We start from the raw sequence: 18,916 nt of genomic DNA on the forward strand, positions 1-18,916 counted from the left end.
AGGTTCTTCCCCCAACTGATGGCCCAGCCATTGTTGTCTTAACTCCTTTGAAGCAGGTACCTGAGAGGCTGTCTTACCTGTGTCATAGTTTTACCCTCTTTTGGTACCTTAACAGCTCCGCTTTATAGCTTCCTTTGATTTGACTACATGAATTCAGTCCACAGTAGTGTAAAATTCATTTTCTGAATTTGAAAACTGCACAGCTCTAGGGAAACCTAGATTTCATGTTTAGTATTCTTATGGCAACTCTTAGAGAGCCCAATGAAATGTACATATTTGATACGATAACCTCTATATACTCTGATCATTCTCTTTGACACTAATCAGAAATTGTTAAAGTAGAAGATATATGTCTAATTTTTAATAAGAAAGTCAAAGGGTAGTGAAGATGGAGGTAAATGTGTGAGTGATTGTCTTACTCCACACCACATGCTATCTATGAACAAGGCTATGCTTTTTAAAGCAACCCCCAGTGTTGTAAAAGAAAACCTGGCTGCACACAGATGCAAACAAGCAATTCAGCATACCTTAAGATACTCAAAATTAAAGAATTTTTGAAGATTTGGCATAATATTTCATGTAGTGTAGCATTTGTTACAGTTCAAGTTGAGACATTACAGGCTGCCTTATCAGATAAAAATGTAACATTTAACACTAACTGGCATAAACTGCACAAAGTCTGCATGACCAGAAAAACTGTATCACTCTGATCCTTAAGACTGAAGCCTACTGATCTGACCAAATTTAGAATCACACGACTCTGGTTCTATTTCCAGGTTGGCCAATGACTTTACTGTGAAACCTGACACAAGTTCTAACTTCTTTATGCTTCAGTATCTGTAAAATGGGCATAGTTATGCATACTCACTTTTCCCAAGTGTTTTGAGTTCAACAAATAAGCAATACTACAAGCACTACTAATTAATTTTAATAAGCACATTTCTATACCCCTTTTTTACTGCTCCTGTCTGGAAGAACTACAGCAGTTTTCATTGATTTTCATAAACTTTCCAGATGCCTGCAATTTTTAAGTGCTGCATCATCTCTATAACATCTTAGCAAAGAAAGTTAGCTGGACTCTGCTCCGCCAAACAGGACTTTAAAGGCAAGATGGCCGTGAGGCAGGATCAAAATAACCTAAAGGGTTCAGTGAGAAATCTCAGCTTAAATGGACCAAACCAATCTTATAAATAGCTTATGCTGTGTATAATTTACTAGATTCAACCACTAAATTCAACCAGCTCCGCGTGTTACTATCACAGCCTTGCAAAATTATATTTGCCTGCTTGCTTGGGAAGAGTAAAATTCTTGCGTTTTTCGTCTTCATAACAAGGGTGAGGTTGCAGATTAGTACTTACGCTGGTAAATTTGTGTAATCTTTTTACAAGGCTGTAACACCAAAAATAATTCTGTAATACACTGGACAGCTCCAGTGTATGGTTTCATACACATTCCTGTTAGTGCAGACATAACCAGTTTAAGTACTCCATGAAATGGAAGTAGATTTTGATAGTATACGCGTTTTAAAGTTACTGGGGCATAATTTAAAAAGCCATATTTTTGGCTCAGAACTGGGAACTTCTCTGCAAACCCCATTTTTGTAATACTCATGAGTCAGATTTTAGGACCATCAATTTCTGTACCACCTCAGGAGCCACACAGACAAGGTAAACTGGAATTGCAAGAGGCCTCCTGTTGTACTGTGTAGCAGGATTTATTTTCCCTTTATTAAGAATCTAACAAAATTCTCCTCCCATGTTTGACTTGATGTGGTAACTAAATTTAATCTGTTAACAGATTTCCACTTGGAAACATCATTTTTCTCAAGAGGAGACTATGAAGCATGTTTCTTTCTATTTGATAATTATGCCCAAATTCTATTTCAGTTTACTACTTCTGGAGATTCTTTTACAAGCTAAAGCAGTCGCTGTTCATACAAAGAATAGAGGACTCTCCAGGCAGATGCCCTGTCTAGATACATATAATCACATACCAATGCTGTACTTATACTATGCTCATTTCAAAGTGTTCCCCACAATCCCTTTCTATTAGAAGTCAGTTCAACCCCTCAAAAAGCATCAACAGTAGTTTTCTGCTCCACTTTAGGCATGCATATGCTTTGTTCAGATAAGCGGTTTGGAAATTTGCTTCAGATTAGTTATGTTTAGCAAATCCCTCCATAAACCTGGGGGTGGGGGCGCGGAACCCCTTTTATTAGATCATTTACTCTGCCTCACAGATTGTTCTCTGAATTCTGGTCTATGCTGCATGTTCATTTTATATTATATTAATTTCAGTAACTGTCTTCAGTAAGCAACAAAGCTATTGGGAAATGCTTAAGTGACCTACAAGAATGAAAAATGAGGCACAAGCACATCAGCATCAACAGGAAATAACTTTTTGGTAAACAAGATTTATCTATATAGCCAAATCATCAAAAATGAATTATGTGATACATACAGCTGCACTGACTGACCTGAACAGCAAGAGTTAGAACTGAGTTTAAATTCATCTCTTTCTTTTCAATCTGAAAATCACTTACATGACAAATGTTCATCAGGCCCACAGAGGCCATTCAGCCCACAGCCTTACATATGTATTTCTGAAGAAAAAAAAAAAAAAAAAGATAGCATCTAACCTTGGAAATGATGTCACAGTACAAAGAGCCTCATCTTCTTTCAACACAGAAGCAGCCTCCCGCCGTCGTTTCCTCATGTTGTCTTGTACAGTGTTAAATTCAGACATGGTTCCTCCATATGGCTGCCCAGGTGTCCCTTCAATCATATAGCTTCCATATTCTGGACGCCAAAGTGTTGGGTGGCTGGAATGAAAGAATAGCATAGTTTAAATATTTTTATACAACTGCAAAAGAGATAGATTATTAAGTATGAATTATAGGGAACACTAGAACCTTTGGGAAAGATCACATATTTCAAAAACCTACCAAGTCTCTAAAATTCTATGGAATCTGAAATTTGATAGCACCTATCTTGTGGTATGTGAGAGAAGTAGTAGTTTCTACTGTCCAAGTGCTGTATGATTGTGACTGATTTCTATTATAGGCAGAGCTAGTAATGCCGCTTGTAGTTTAAGATAATTAGGGAAAGTGTTAGGCAAAGACCCTGTTTTCAAGTTGCTTACAACTTTGCCAAACTTCAACTATTTGGGCTGAAATTTTGCACGCTGGGTGTCCGCTGGAGGCTGATATTTTTTCCTGTTTAAGTATCAGCTAAACTGTTCTGTTTTTTCCACGATGCTGTGTAGGGAAAAATACACTGGTTTTGCCCATGTTAAAAAATTCTTACATCTGTTTTGTTGAGAAGCTCTTGTGCCTCCATGCTTTGGAGCAGGGACTTACCATGTGCCACAGTTGTGCTTTTTTGCTTTCTGTGATGGGGTGTACCGACCCCACACTGGTTCAGCAAGGGTTAAGCACTCTGTGGGCAGAGGAAGCCACACCCCCTCATCCCTGCTGGAACCAGGATATAAAAAGGAGCAGCTCAGCTCAGTCTGGGCTGACCCTCGAAGGGCATGGAGGTGCGTTGCAGGCTCCTGCAAAGAGACTGCCGGCACTCCAGGACATAGAGACCAGCTGGGCTCCAGCATCAACTGACCCTCAGCTGCCCAACACTCCAGATGGAAGAAAGACCACAGAACCCCTGAGACTAGCCATGGAAGGACTAATAGGAAGTACCCCAGGGGAACTAAGCATTGATCTGGTTGCGGAACTGGGGTTTGACTTAAGTGTGTTTCGGAAGAATCCCTGCTGAGTCAGTGGCAAATGCCCCTGCTGCAAACAGGGCTGGGACCTGGTGGCCCATCCCATTGACTCCAGCCACTGGGCCGCACTGGGCAGTCCCACTGACTCCGGCTGCTGGGCCGCACTGCCCTGCCACAGAGGGCTGCTGCACTGACCCAGACCATTAGGCCATGCTGCCGTAGGAGCCAGGGCTGCTGTGGTTACTGGGGAGACTAGGCCACCCCACACTGTTACACGCCCTGATGGGGTGGATGTACCCCACAACACCTTTCCTGTGAAATTTTGCCCCAATCTGGCCAATTTCTAAGCCTTTGAAAAAATCCATTTGCACATGCACAAAGATTAGTTAAGAGTTTGGCAGTTAAATTCTCCGAAGACCTTATCTGCATTAAGCATGTTCCATCCCAGGAATGCAGTAGCTGAACAGGACTTTCCCAGCAATTGCTTCTTCTGATTTATATGGTGCTAGGCACAGAACTATGAGAAGGGGGACTCTCTCCTGTGATTTCTAGTATCCCTCTGGTGGCAGCCAGGCAGGCAGGAAGACACCTGACTAGAATGCAGAGGGGTAGCAAATTGTGGGGTAGGGGTGGGGCCAGGTTGTGGTGCAAGGTCTGTAACTACTAGAAAACATTTTCCTCCAGAATCCAGAGACAGTGTATTCCCCTCTCAAAGCTTACTCTTGCTACCAGTTACTCTCTTAGCTCAAGTGGTAGAGGTCTCGGCTCTGACTCTAAAGGTCCAATCCCTCTGAAGACCCATACTGGGGAATTAATGTAGTTTAAACATAGAATTTGTCTCCGCTTTTTTTTTTTAAATCAGGAAATTGCATATATTAAAAGAACAATAAACTTGCCAAGTCAAGCACTCAAAAAAGTGAGGAAAAGTCAGAATTAAGGTTGAACATGTAGCCCTAATTCGAGCCCCATGTATGTACGCATTATGATGCAGTCTTTAATTACAAAGTTCTCTTCCCTGGCCCAGCCCCAGGACCTCTGCCTCATTCAGTGAATTGTCATTTAATATTCTTTTTATTCTCATTCAACATGAGACCCCAGGCCTAATTTAATGTATACCATACTTGTACTGCTCTGAATACAAAATTATTAATTTCCTCCTTGGCATTTATCTTGTGCTCTTACAGTATCTGAATGCTTCAAACATTTGTCTTCACAATACCTCAGAGATTAGGTGTTATCTTCATATTGCAGATGGGGAACAGAGATTGCCCAAAAAAGCCAAAATTGTCAAGTGTCAGCTAAACTTTTGGTGCCCAACTTGAAACACCTAAGGCCTGATTTTTTCAGAGACCTTCGCATTTTTATAGCACTTTTTATGTTGAAAACACAAGTCCCATTCGGGACAGTGGCAGCTGAGTTGTCAGCCATAGGATCTCAAGGTGGGCGCTGAGAAAACAGGGAACATGCACTTAAGGACATATCAACATGGCAAAAAAAACCCAACCCAACAACCCATACCTGTGGCAGAGAGTCTCGGAGCCCAGGTCTACAGATTCAGACTTGGGCTCATGAGGATCACACTACGGAGCTAAAAAAATGCTGTGTAGACATTTGGACTCAGGCTGGAGCTTTGGCTCTGAAACCCACCCTGTACCCAGGCTTCAGAGCCCAAATCTCAATGTCTAAATGGCTTTTCAGTGTTATAGCATAAGCTGAAGTCTGTAGACCGAGGCTCTGAGATGCACTGCCAGAGGGTTGGGTGGTGGGTTTATTTTTTGCCATTTTAGACATATGCCAAAATGTTCAGTTGGCCAGAAAGGGCTGCCCAGCATCACACAGAAACTCCATGGCAGAGGGAGGGATAGAATCCATTCTCCAGGGTAACATTCAACTGTGAGAACATCCTTTTTTCCCCCCCCCCCACCCCTTCCTTCCAGCAATTCCCTGCCCAATTCACTACACATCTTCCAATTTCTGCAACAAATACTCAGGCAGGAGTCCTACAGACAACAACCTCCTTCATCACACAGTCCTGATTCCTGCCCAGAGCACCACCCATCCTGTGTACTGAATAAGGCAGGGGTCCTCTGGGGGGAAAAAATCATACATGATTATGTAATTAAAGATTGTACAATAGTGCATTTGCACAAGGAGATAAAAGAAACTGCTACTTACTTGGGATTTACTCTTTCGCCCTTCTCTTGCAGTGTATGAAGAACTTCTTCTCCAGTTAGTGACAAACGTACTTTCTTATGTTCATGATCAAAAGCTACCAGCATATATTCCACCTATTATAAATAACGAATGAAAATACACAAAATGTTAGCATTTAGGGAAAATTTTAAAAATGTTAAAAAACAGTAGAGAAAGTTATACACAAACTGATAAGAACCCCTGAAATAGACAGTTTCTTTGTATAGTATGTATCGTGAAATTGTAAGTCTATTTAAATATTCAAACAAAAGAGAATGTTAAATGCATTATATGTTTATTATGTGAAGGGAAAAATTAAATTGCTAACTGTAAAATACTACTAACCTAGTTTCCGTTTAATATCCAGCTGAAAGTTCAGCTATATAGTTTTGGATACCAAATTTGATGAGTTATTGGCAAAAAGTAGTTGCACTATGGATTTATTGTGCTGAGCATGTTCATGATACAAGCAAGTAGGTCTGAGTTAATTATGTTTTAACATTTTTCTTATTTCAAAACAGGAAATGCAAACTATTGAAGACTGCTCAAAACAAAACAGTTATTTAAAATCATGAAGGATAAAAGTGAGTTTCAACAGATCCCAACTAACATCAAAAAGACACGATCTCATAGGTTCTCATGAACAGCTAACAGAAATTCTAAACCCATGACATGCGCCACGGTCTAGAAACAAACAGAGCCGAGATTTAACTAGTTTTTAATACATATATAATTTTTCATCATTCACTATCACTTCAACTGACTTACAACCATGCAAGAGCACCTTTAATTTTGTCCTCTTGCTTTGTTCTGTAATGAAAATATGCTGGTAGATAAAGAAAAGTTATTTTCCTTCTCCCCCTTATTGCCTAATTCAGGAATCTGGGTGTGAGAGCCTCCACAAACTAAAAAGCAATTCTCAGCAAAACTATCTGATTTGGAGTTTGGATGCCAAGCCATTTGGAGAGGAGAGCTCACATGGAGTACCTTCTTTCCCCTTCACAGAGCCTAATCACTATTCAACACAGCACCGTCAACAATTAACAGTTATATGTGCATTTGTGGTCCTAGCTGCAGGGAGAGTGCAACTTGTCAGTTTCATTTAACTAAACTGTCTGCTGCCAGTTCCTTTACAAAGATGTCCCAATGCTCACAAGAAATCAGCATCTGGATGAAGAGCTGGCTCAAACCAAACCCAGCCAAGATTTAAGTGAAGTTGGTTCGTTGGGAAAAATAGTTCAAAACACTAGGTGGGTCGCTGTCCTGCTTCTAAGGTACCTACCCCCCATTCAAAGTGAGGTGATGCCTTGAGATCCTGGGAGATCACCAATTGGCAACTGTAATATGGAGAAATATCTTCTTTCATCTTCAGCCTGTCAGACTTTATCCCTTCCTCTTGGATGAGGAGAGGCTGACAATCTACACATTAGCCATCTCCTTCTAGATTACTGGAATTATCTGCACCTGTTGGTAGAGGTAGAACCAATCCAGAGAATCCAGCTTGTGTAGAATGCAGTAGCTCAACTCAGCACGACCGACAGCGGTGAGAACAAATGACCTCTGTGCTCCAATCCCACCACTGGTTATTAGTCTTGTGTGATCAAAACCTTGAAAAATGGTTTTAAGGCCATAAATCAGCTATCTCACTGACCCTCATCTCCACTTATAAATCTCTAGGACAGCTGCATTCCAAGACAATACAGTTAACAAGAATTAGGATGAAAAGCACGAGAGCCAGAGAAAGCATTCTTAGCAGAGAGAGGGCCGATCATTGAATAAGTTGTCAGAGATTTCTTTAGGTTTAACTTTGGGGGGAAAAAGTAACATCCATAGAAAAAGCTCTGAGGGGCCTTAGAATTGGACTTACAATAACCAATCAGCATTAATACCAATATACAAATATTAATTCCATCAGCCTTAAATAATCAAGCCTTATCTCAGACAGCACACAGTGGAAAAAAAAAAGGACTCTTAAAAAACCCCTCGCCCCTATGTCTTACTGAAATCCCTAACAAATGGAGGGCTTTGTGTGTGCCTGGAGCATCACCAAATTCAGACCATTTTGGATTAAGGAGGGAGAGCAAGTTCTAAGGTCCTGTAGTTCTAGCAGAGTACACCCAGTCAGCAGCCCCCTCTCTCTCTTTTATAATACCGGAGATCCAGTTCAAGAGCCACTGCTGACCTCACAGTAGGTGATCTCAGGTAGGCAAGACCCAGGCCATTTCAGCCTTCTAGGTAATGAAAACCATCTTATACCTCTACCCAGAGAACAGCTGATAGCCATGCAGAACCTGGAGCAACTCCCAGCAAGATGCCCTGCTCATTAAGTGAGCTGCAGGTATTCCTCACCAGTTTAATTCTCCAAATAATTGTAAGGTGTAGTTCCATGTGCAGTGCATTGCAAGTCGACTCTTGAGGTAACAAAGACATAGATACCAGTAGCAGGGTCTACATCCAAAAACTGACCTGGTTATTGCGGCAATAATCATTGAGCAGCAGCAGGAAGTCTAACATACACCCAAGTTGCAATCTCTGGCAGGCTAATGGGGAATGCACTACTTTAGAAGGGACTGTATTACCTCTTCCATCTCCTCTGGCTACTTCCCACAGTCCACCATCACGACCTCCTTTTTGTTTAATTTGAGCTTCAGACAGCTATCTCAGCCACGCCCCAATCTCAACTACACAGTGGCTGAAGCACTAAGCTGCACAAGACAGACATACAGTTGGGCATCATTAGCATACTGAAAACACCGCACCCATACCTCCTTACAAACCCTCCTAACAACCCCAAACACATGTTGAACAGAGGAGTGAAAGAACAGCACCCCATGCTCAAGAGCCCGTTGAGAAGATGAGAAACTACCCTCAGTTACACAATTGTGTTCAGACTCGTCCTGAGTCTTAGAGCTTTTGAAACATGCTGCAACAACCTCCTTTTTGACACAGCTTTCCCACTATACTAGGAAGGGTTTTTTATTTATTTATTTTTAATATTTAAACAAAAAAAAGCCCCACAAATATAGCTAGAGTTACCTCAAACCTGGAAGAATGAAGACCAAATTCCACTGTAAAGTCAACTATAGACTATAAGATGAGAGCTACAAAGAACTCTGAGATAACTTAAGGAAGCAAACTTGATCCGATCAAAATGATTCATAATGTGAACACATTAGTAAACAGTCTCCCTCATTCACCCAGCTGTCGATGTAATAACTGATCTTGTATCCAAAGGGTCTGACTGACAGCTCCACAGCCTTTCTAACAGAAGGATCTGCTGTTAATTACTAAGAAAAAAAAAAAAAAAAAAAAATCAAGCAGCTGTCAACAATCCCAGGCAATCCACAGAATTTGCTTGCTAATGTAGGTTACATTGAATGAACAGCTTTAAACAATTTAAATTTAACCTCTCAAAAGTCTTCTCTTGTAGCTAGGTAAAAAAAATTTGGTATATTCAGACTTCACATGTTTGCATGATGGAGCCAGGGCTTACTGTAAATAGGTTCGTCACATGTTTTCTATCTATGGTAACGTTCAGAGGACAATAGTCACTAGTAAGTTTCAGTGGGAATTCATTGCCTACAATATAGCTGTAAAAGTCTTGCACTCTCTATGTGGAAGTTCACCTGACATTGTTAGTTACGTAGCTTTGTTAGGTCCTTCTGTAGTTCTTCACTTTTCTCCCTAGTTTTAACTAGCCTGTATTACAGAGGTGGGCAAACTACAGCCTGCGGGCCACATCCGGCCCACAGGACCCTCCTGCCCAGCCCCTGAGCTCCTCCCGTGCTGTTCCCCCTTCCCCTGCAGCATCAGCTCAGGCGGCCGGGCTGTGAGCTCCTGCCGGACAGCGCAGCTGCAGAGTTGCAGCCTGACCCGGTGCTCTATGCTGCGCGGTGGCGTAGCTGGCTCCAGCCGGGTGGCACAGCTGCCTGTCCTGGTGCTCTGGATGGCACGGCTGTAGTGCCGCCAGCTACTGGTGCTCCAGGCAGCGCGGTAAGAGGGCAGGGAGCAGGGGGGGTTGGATAGAGGGCAAGGGAGTTTGGGGTGGTGGTCAGAGGGCAGGGAACGGGGGGGTTGAATGGCGGCACGGGGAGTTCGATGGGGCAGCGGGGGGCAGTCAGGGTACAGGGAGGGGTGGATGGGGCGGGGGTCCCGGGGGGGGTGGGGAAGGCTGTCAGGGGACAGGGAACAGGCGGGGTTTGGATGGGGCAGGAGTCCCAGGGGGGCCGGGCCATGCCTAGCTGTCTGGGGAGGCAGAGCCTCCCCTAACTGACCCTCCATACAATTTCAGAAACCCGATGCGGCCCTCAGGCCAAAAACTTTGCCCGCCCCTACTGTATTAGAACAAGTTACCAGTGTACATGTCCGACAAAAAGCATTGCTAGGAATCCCTAATGGGGCAGCATGCCTTGCCATTTTAAGGGAATAAATTGTTCAATGACAGACTGGAGATTGCATGCCCCAGAAACATTCCAAATCTGCAATGAAAGCAGCTAGTCCCTTGTTTCTCTGACTGGCACAGGCTGAAGTAATTCTGACAGAGGGGTAAGTTGAGTTCACTACTTCCCTCCCTAAAGAGAAGGGCACTACATTTTGCTAGAGTGGCCAGAATGGTCTGTTCACTGGCTCTTAAAGGAGTCATAGCAAGCTTGCCTTGGTGGGGAGAAGGAAGGATCTTGCATGGGTCGTGATAAATGGAAAACGCACATCCACAGAAAAATAAACCTAGCGATCATGGAAGTTAAGTATATTAAAAAGGTAAACCAACCCTGCATACAATCTAAGAAACTCAATATAACAGATCCTAACCTTGTGGCATCACATACGAAAATAACTGTTGAGGGAAGAAACAGTGGTCTTTCCTTGTGCTGCTCACCTGCCATCACCTGTGATATGTAGCTACTGCTACTTCTAGGGGAATTCTGTGCCAAAAAATTAAAATTTATGCAAAATTCTGAATCTTTTATTGTCAAAATAACACCATATAATCATACCGGTCAGCAAATATATCTAATAATGCAGACCAAAAAAAATAAATAAATAAATAAAAAATCAGAAAATGTTTCTTGACAAATAGATTCCTTACGAGGCCTATGAATACATAACTGAGTAATAATTCATTTAACTATAATACAGAAATGTATTTCCTGAACCCCCCAGAAGCAATGCAAAGGCTTGGGGGAAGTCTGTGGTAACGCAGGAGCTCTGGGAGAGGGAAGTAATTGCTCGGAAGGAGTCTACCAGTGAAACTGGAGCGTTGCTGGGTATAGATAGGAGAATTATGGAAGAGTTGGGCATGGGTTTGTTAGGGAGCTGGGGAACCTCCCCCATGTAGACTCTGGCTAACCCCTAGTCTCTCCCATTCAATCAAAACACATCTGCCCCGTCCCAGTGTGTCCCTACACCCACACTCGGCCACTTCTCCTCCCCGCTGTGGCCCCACAGCCTCCTCCTCCATCCCCACATGTCCCTGCACTGTCACTCCCATTCAGCCCCGGCTCAATGCTGTCACCCCACTAGCTCCTGTGCCCTCATCCTAGTCTGTCCCTCCAAATAGCCCTTCTAAACCCAGTCTGTGTGAACCCCCAGAAGCTCCATGAACCACGCTCTGTCTGTTCCACCCATATCCCTTGTCTCCACTGGCGGGGCACTGTGAGGGAAGCAGCCTCCACCCCTGCCCTTTCTGTGACTGGCTGCTCCAGCCCAGAGCCAGCTGCCCTCTCTTTTGGCACCACCACCACCACCACCTCTGTTGGGCAAAAGTTGTCACTACAGCACCTCTCCCGGCAGAATGTATTTTCGGGGAGGACATGAATTCTGCACAGGGGCAAAGTGCAGAATTCCCCTAGGAGTATACTGTATAACAGTTCCGGATCATCCTTACTTCACCCTTATATCTGATAGGTAAAGGGCACAGAGCAGTAGCCTACTACAAGAAGGATATATGAAATGGCATTATTTTAATGGTCAGAAGCGCTTCTCAGGATAATGACAGGTTTCAGAGTAACAGCCGCGTTAGTCTGTATTCGCAAAAAGAAAAGGAGTACTTGTGGCACCTTAGAGACTAACCAATTTATTTGAGCATAAGCTTTCTTGAGCTACAGCTCACTTCATCGGATGCATACTGTGGAAAATACAGAAGATGTTTTTATACACACAAACCATGAAAAAATGGGTGTTTATCACTACAAAAGGTTTTCTCTCCCCCCACCCTACTCTCCTGCTGGTAATAGCTTATCTAAAGTGATCACTCTCCTTACAATGTGTATGATAATCAAGGTGGGCCATTTCCAGCCCATTCCAGGAACAGGAGAGTGGGGTGGGGGGAGAGAAAACCTTTTGTAGTGATAAACGCCCATTTTTTCATGGTTTGTGTGTACAAAAACATCTTCTGTATTTTCCACAGTATGCATCCGATGAAGTGAGCTGTAGCTCACGAAAGCTTATGCTCAAATAAATTGGTTAGTCTCTAAGGTGCCACAAGTACTCCTTTTCTTCTCAGGATAAGAATTTTCTGACTCTTCAGATCTCTACAGCCAAGGCTACAAACCCAACTCCCAGACAGATCTTGAATCATCCTCTGTGGGATAGAAGAAGATCACTAGCTACAAAGAAAGCCAAACAGTTGCATTCAGCTAGTCCTGCAGAGAAGAGAGGTAATCTCTGCTATGGGAAGTGTTAGCACACTGTAAGGGACAGTCACGTTCTGTACATTTCCATTTCTGCGCATTACATATAATCTCATTTGGAAGCAATCCTTAGATTTACACACACACACACACACGCCCCCAAAGGTATAGTTGCTCAAGCAATATACCCCCACAATGCAAACACTAAAAAGTAAGGAAATCAAATTGAGGCAGTAGCTTGTGCTGAGTGCAACATTAGTCCACCATATCATAACACCCCAGTGCACGACACCAAATCCCTAACATGCCCATTTTCAGTATCACACTAAGTGTTCAGAAAAATAAAAACAATCACTACAGTCCTGGGGATGGCAAAGTGGGGCTGCAGAGACCTATAGGAATAAGGGGTGTGGTGACAGGGGCAGATGTGCCTGACTGAATGGGAGAGGCTTGGGGTCAGCCAGGGTCTGCACAGGGGAGGCTTCCCAACACCCTAACAATCCCACCCCCACAAGAAAAACCTTCCACCCACACCCAACACCCTCCAGGTTCACTCCTAGGCTCCTTCCTTCTCCCTCAGCTCTTCCGTTACCCCTGAATCCCCCAAGCCTTTGCACTGCTTCTGACAGATGCAGGAAAAACAGTTCTGTATTGTAATTTAAATGAATTACACAAAGTTCTGTATTAATATGCTTAGTACGGAATCTGCGTAGATGAGGAGACTGTCTGTCCATCAGTTGAGACTGAGCCGATCACAACACTTCTTCCAATCTTCTCTCGCTCTGGCCATCTTTCACCATGCTTGTCCATATCTCCTTGTTAGGAAATCATCCCACCTCTTTGGAAGCCAACCGTGTGGCCGTTTCTGTTCTCGTGGAAACCACTCGGATATAGCTGCGGTCCATCTGTTGATGCTGAGTCGGGCCACATGTCTCGCCCACAGCATTTTGCTGAGCCTGCTTTCAACAACGTCTCGAACTCCAGACTGCTGCCTAATTATTTCGTTGGGGATGTGATGGCGAAGCCAAATGCCCAAAAATGTTCGTTCCATCGCCCTCTGCATGACAGACAGTGGATGTTCTTCAATCTTTGCCAGCGACCATGTTTCGCTGCCATATAACATCGCTGGAAGCACGGTCGAGTTAAAAAGATTCGCATGAGTTGTTTTGCTGATCTTTCCTTGAAGGATGTCCTTGATGTCACTGAATGCGCACCATCCAGCTTTTTTCCTGCGCGACAGTTCGCCTTTCTGATCGTGGCACATGTTGACTTCCGGTCCCAAATAAAAGTATTTATCAACCTCTTGGATCTGCTCAACTCCAAGAGTTATTTGGGTTCTTGGCAGAACATATGATCTCAGGTATTTCATTTCGACCGGTTCATTTTTAATCCGACTTGACTACTTTTTGCATTCAGTTCTTTAAGCATTCTCTCAGGCTGGGCTATATTTTTGGCTATCAGCACTATATCATCTGCAAACTTGAGATGGTTTAGCCGCTTGCCATTGACATTAATCCCGCCTTTCAAGTCTGCTCGTCGAAAAACCAATTCAAGACAGGCTGTGAATAATATTGGTGAAACTATCTCCTTGTTTCACACCTCTCGATACTTCCCTCCAAATCCCCATCGAACAGCAATATGTCTGTGCTGCAGCCAGAGTTCACTTCCTTTAGTAATGTGATATATTTCGCGCCAATGCCCTGTTCTGAAAGAGCTTCAAGAACGGTGTTAGTCTCTACGCTGTCGAACGCCTTCTCATAGTCCATGAAGGCAATGCACAAAGGGAACTTGTATTCCCTTGAACGCTCTAGTAGTTGGTTTAGCGTGAAGATGTGGTCCATCGTGCTGAAATTCCTAGGGAAATTTGTCAAAAAAAAAAAAAAAAAAAAAAAAAACCCAAAAAAAAAAAAAAAAAAAACAGAACCTTTTTTTTGGTCTGTATTGTTACAGACATACTTGCTGAGAGATATTTGGAAATAAATTACCAAAATAATTGTAACTGGCATGATTATATTGCATTATTTTGACAAACACAATATGCAGAATTTTGAAATGTGTGCAGAATTTTTAATTTTTTGGTGCAGAATTCTCCCAGGAGTATAATATGCCTCTAATGGTAGATTTGCATATGGAATCCTCCCCTCTTGCAGCATCCCAGAGCCCAGGCACCAGCTGGAGCCTGAACACCTACACTGCAACTTCATAGCCCCATACGCCAAGTCCAAGTCAGCTGATGTAGGCCAGCTGTGGGCGTTTAACTGCAATGTAGACATATCCTCTGAGATTAAGTGAAGAGGGAGCAAAATGACACTGGAAGCAGAGCATGAGTAGCTTTTCCACCTTTAGTTATTTAAACTCCATAGAGTAAGAACAGAAGATTTTATTGGCATAAGACAGCGGTATCTATGCTTATGAGAGTCCAGAGGAGCACTATTTTTGTAGAAAGAAAGAACGAGGAGTACTTATGGCACCTTAGACACTAACCAAATTTATCTGAGCATAAGCTTTCGTGGGCTAAAGCCCACTTCATCAGATGCATGCAGTGGAAAATACAGTGGGAAGATAGACACACAATGAAAAAAAATGGGGGTTACCATACCAACTCTTAACGAGACCAACCAATTAAGGTGTGCTATTATCAGCAGGAGAAAAAAAAACTTTTGTGGTGATAATCAGGATGGCTCATTTCCAACAGTTGACAAGAAGGTGAGTAACAGTAGGGGAAAGATTAGCATGAGGAAATAGTTTTTAGGTAGTGTAATGACTCATCCACTCCCAGTCTTTATTCAAGCCTAATTTAATGGTGTCCAGTTTGCAGATTAATTCCAGTTCTGCTGTTTCTCATTGGAGTCTGTTTTTGACTTTTTGTTGTTGAATAATTGCGACTTTTAGGTCTGTAACTGAGCGTGCAGGGAGGTTGAAGTATTCTCCGACTGGTTTTTGAATGTTATAATTCTTGATGTCTCATTTGTGTCCATTTATTCTTTTGCATAGAGACTGTCCGGTTTGGCCAATGCACATGGCAGAGGGGCATTGCTGGCACATGATGGCATATATCACATTGGTAGATGTGCAGGTGAACGAGCCTCTGATAGTATGGCTGATGTGATTAGGTCCTACGATGGTGTCCCTTGAACAGATATGTGGACAGAGTTGGCAACAGGCTTTGTTGCAAGGACAGGTTCCTGGGTTAGTGTTTTTGTTGTGTGGTTGCTGGTGAGTATTTGCTTCAGCTGGGGGGGCTGTCTGTTAGCGAGGACTGGCCGGTCTCCCAAGATCTGTGAGAGTGATGGGTCGTCCTTCAGGATAGGTTGTAGATCTTTGATGATGCGCTGGAGTGGTTTTAGCTGGGGGCTGAAGGTGACAGCTAGTGGTGTTCTGTTACTTTCTTTGTTGGGCCTGTCCTGCAGTAGGTGACTTCTGGGTACTCTTCTGGCTCTGTCCATCTGTTTCTTCACTTCAGCAGGTGGGTATTGTAGTTGTAAGAATGCTTGATAGAGATCTTGTAGGTGTTTGTCTTTGTCTGAGGGGTTGGAGCAAATGCGGTTGTATCTTAAGAGCTTGGCTGTAGACAATGGATTGTGTGGTGTGGTCTGGATGAAAGCTGGAGGCATGTAGTAAGTATAGTGGTCAGTAGGTTTCCGGTATAGGGTGGTGTTTATGTGACCATTGCTTATTAGCACTGTAGTGTCCAGAAACTCTTGTGTGGACTGATCCAGGCTGAGATTGATGGTGGGATGGAAATTGAACATCCTACTATAGAATTGCTCATGTCTACTGGGTCAGAGCAATACTGGGACTCAAATTTTTAAAGCAGTGTTCCTATGCATACCCAAAGATGCATAGGTTTGGCCTAATGGAATAAAAACTTGTAGGTCAGTAAAAAACTTATATTAATTCCCTGGTTTTATTCATTTAAATTAATATGAACTTCTATATGCCAAGTACTGAACCCAAAGAAAAAAATGCACAACAAAGGTTTAATACAGACCCCACTTTAGGTTCAAAAATAAAAGATGAGATAGAAAACATGTTGGTATTTTAGTTCTTTGAGTTTATGCCACTGCAGACAGAATTCAAGCGGCAATGCGAATGGTGGGAGGGCAGCTCATGTTTTAGATAACAAAAACAGACTAAGCTGTAAGCGTTTGCTTGTCCCTCTCCCTCTAGTTACATTAGGACAGGATATTTTGATCTTTTGCACGTGGTGCTCCATGACTAGAGGATGAAGCACATACCACAAACCAGGAAGCAGGGTTATTGAAATCTAACCCCAGAGATTATAGTCATTTGTATACAGCTAAAGAAAAAAATGTGGAACACTGAACAACAAAGAACTCCTTTCTTTGACCACTGTACCACATAACACAGAGGGGTGTAATACTGTAAAAAGAGAACATAGTCACATTTACAATATAAATCTAACATCAAAGGCCCTACTTATTAATTGTATTTAAACATTTGTTTGTACAACTGTGTTTTCTACTCCACTTAGGTTTAGTTTGTTCATAGACCAATAAAGGAACATTAGTCAAAGCCAGAATCATAACTCTGCTTCCTTTTTAAATAAAGTCTTGTTCTTGTTTGACATTGAATTTGAATTTTAAAGAAAGAAGGAAGTTTAGAGCAGTAATCAAAATGGTTCTCTACCACAGGAGCCCCAAATATTCGATGATCAAAGCTACTATTAAAGTCTCTGAGCAGGGCTTGAAAAATCCATTGACCAATTGGTGAGAGAACCTACAACAATTTCTGACAAATTTTAGCTCTCATTGAAAAAAAAGTTCTAGCCTTTATGGGTTGCAAAAATAACCTTCCAGAAGTGAACCATTATAAACCAATTCCCTGCTGAAGCTCTTATCTGTGACAAGCAGTAGCACTAAGAAATTAGCAAAACTCTTATCAATGTAATTGATATCATTCACAACCAGGTGGACAGCAGTGAAAAAACTCAGGAATAATAGTTTTTTAAAACAGCAACATAAAATCAGGAGCAAAAGCAAGCACAGGGAAGAACCCAAAATAGAAAGGACAAGAAAAGGGTAGAGTAATAGAACCACTCCCCTCTCCTCGCAGCTAAGAGGCTCTGGATGGGAAAAGAGATAGGAAGCCCTTTCTCTCTTCCAGTACTTGGGTGGATACTAGGGTGAAGGGAGGGGAGAGAAGCAGAGATCAATTTTATCATATGCCTCCTAACCAGAGGAGGATATGAGGGACTGAATCCCCTTCCACCCCTCAAGTAGGATTCAAGAGCGGCGCCTTCTCCTCACGTGGTAGTGGAGGGCTGGGCTTCTCATCAGGGCATTGCCATGGACTTCACCAGTGTCCCCAGCTCAATTCTTGTCTTTCGTATCTTCCTCAACTTAACAGGTCAAGTCTTCTGTATATTAGGTGTCTAGTAAATATTTCAAATCTGGCCTTTCTGCCAGTTTAGAGCTCAGGAGGTAAACTGTACCAGCCTGAAACACTGCAGTAGTACTGACTATGCAGAAATACAGCAGAGGTCAGCAACCCCAAAGTTTCACGTTTACAGTGGCAAGATCTGATATTTCCATTTGAAGTATTCCTTCTATGGTGCTATAGTGTCTTACAAAATTTATATCTATATCTACAAAGACAGAGTACCACCCCCAAGCAGCTCACAGTCTAAGGCATATCTACACTGCCACATGTCAGCAAAACTTATGGTGCTCAGGAGGGTGAAAACACTCCCCCCCCAGCCCTAAGCAACATAAGTTTCACCAGCATAAGTGTAGTAGTCAGAGCTCTCTTGCGTTGACACAGAGCGGCTACATGAGATTTTTTACAGCGGCGTAGCTGCATTGGTAGAGCTGTGATGCTGTAAGTGTACTGTAGACAAAGACAAGACCCACAGAGGAAATGAAGGGGAGGGTGGAGGCAAAGGCTAGGTGATCACAGGGACATTGGAGAGGTTAATATGTACTATTTACACATCTTGAGGGTTGAGGCTTTTTAAAAAAAAAAAATATGTAAAATATTTAGCTTAAGCTCTCTTCTGAGGTGGGTTTTGATAAGGATACTAAAAGACAGTAAGGAGGTGATATGCCTGAAGGCATATGGGCATCGAAACACCACAAGGCGAGCAAGTTAGTAGCCTTGTCTATATTAAGATTTAAGGTGTAACACTAGCATGCATTATCTAACACATTTTTAAACTCTAGTGTAGACCCTAGGCTTTTCAAAGTGTCAGCTAACGTGTGTTAACACCTTTAAATCCTGGCTTAGAAAAGGCCAACATGATCAATACAGCAGATGCAGTCATACAAATGTTAGGGACATGCTAAATCTTCTGTTTGTATCGGAATAATGCTATTGTCCTACTTTTTGTATTTAGTCAAATTGTGCTCTGAGAA

The 18,916-nt window shown here is 42.6% G+C and overlaps 1 protein-coding gene across 3 annotated transcripts in view; it reads right to left on the reverse strand.

Moving 5' to 3' along the window:
- Nucleotides 1-18,916, reverse strand: part of GCLC (glutamate-cysteine ligase catalytic subunit) — a 55,303-nt gene that overhangs the window by 25,756 nt on the left and 10,631 nt on the right. Inside the window, exons 1-3 of one of the 3 annotated variants that reach the window (XM_037894217.2) lie at nt 17,813-18,010; nt 5,896-6,008; nt 2,639-2,821 (exon numbers count right to left, since the gene is read on the reverse strand). In XM_037894217.2, the coding sequence (XP_037750145.1) occupies nt 2,639-2,821; nt 5,896-6,008; nt 17,813-17,839 (323 nt within the window). In that variant the 5' untranslated portion in view covers nt 17,840-18,010. Of the gene's footprint in view, nt 1-2,638; nt 2,822-5,895; nt 6,009-7,195; nt 7,350-17,812; nt 18,011-18,916 lie in introns of those variants that run through there. The other 2 variants (XM_037894216.2, XM_037894215.2) reach the window with 2 other exon arrangements.

The sequence above is a fragment of the Chelonia mydas genome, chromosome 3, assembly GCF_015237465.2.
Source record: "Chelonia mydas isolate rCheMyd1 chromosome 3, rCheMyd1.pri.v2, whole genome shotgun sequence".
In the NCBI taxonomy this organism is placed as follows: domain Eukaryota; kingdom Metazoa; phylum Chordata; order Testudines; family Cheloniidae; genus Chelonia; species Chelonia mydas.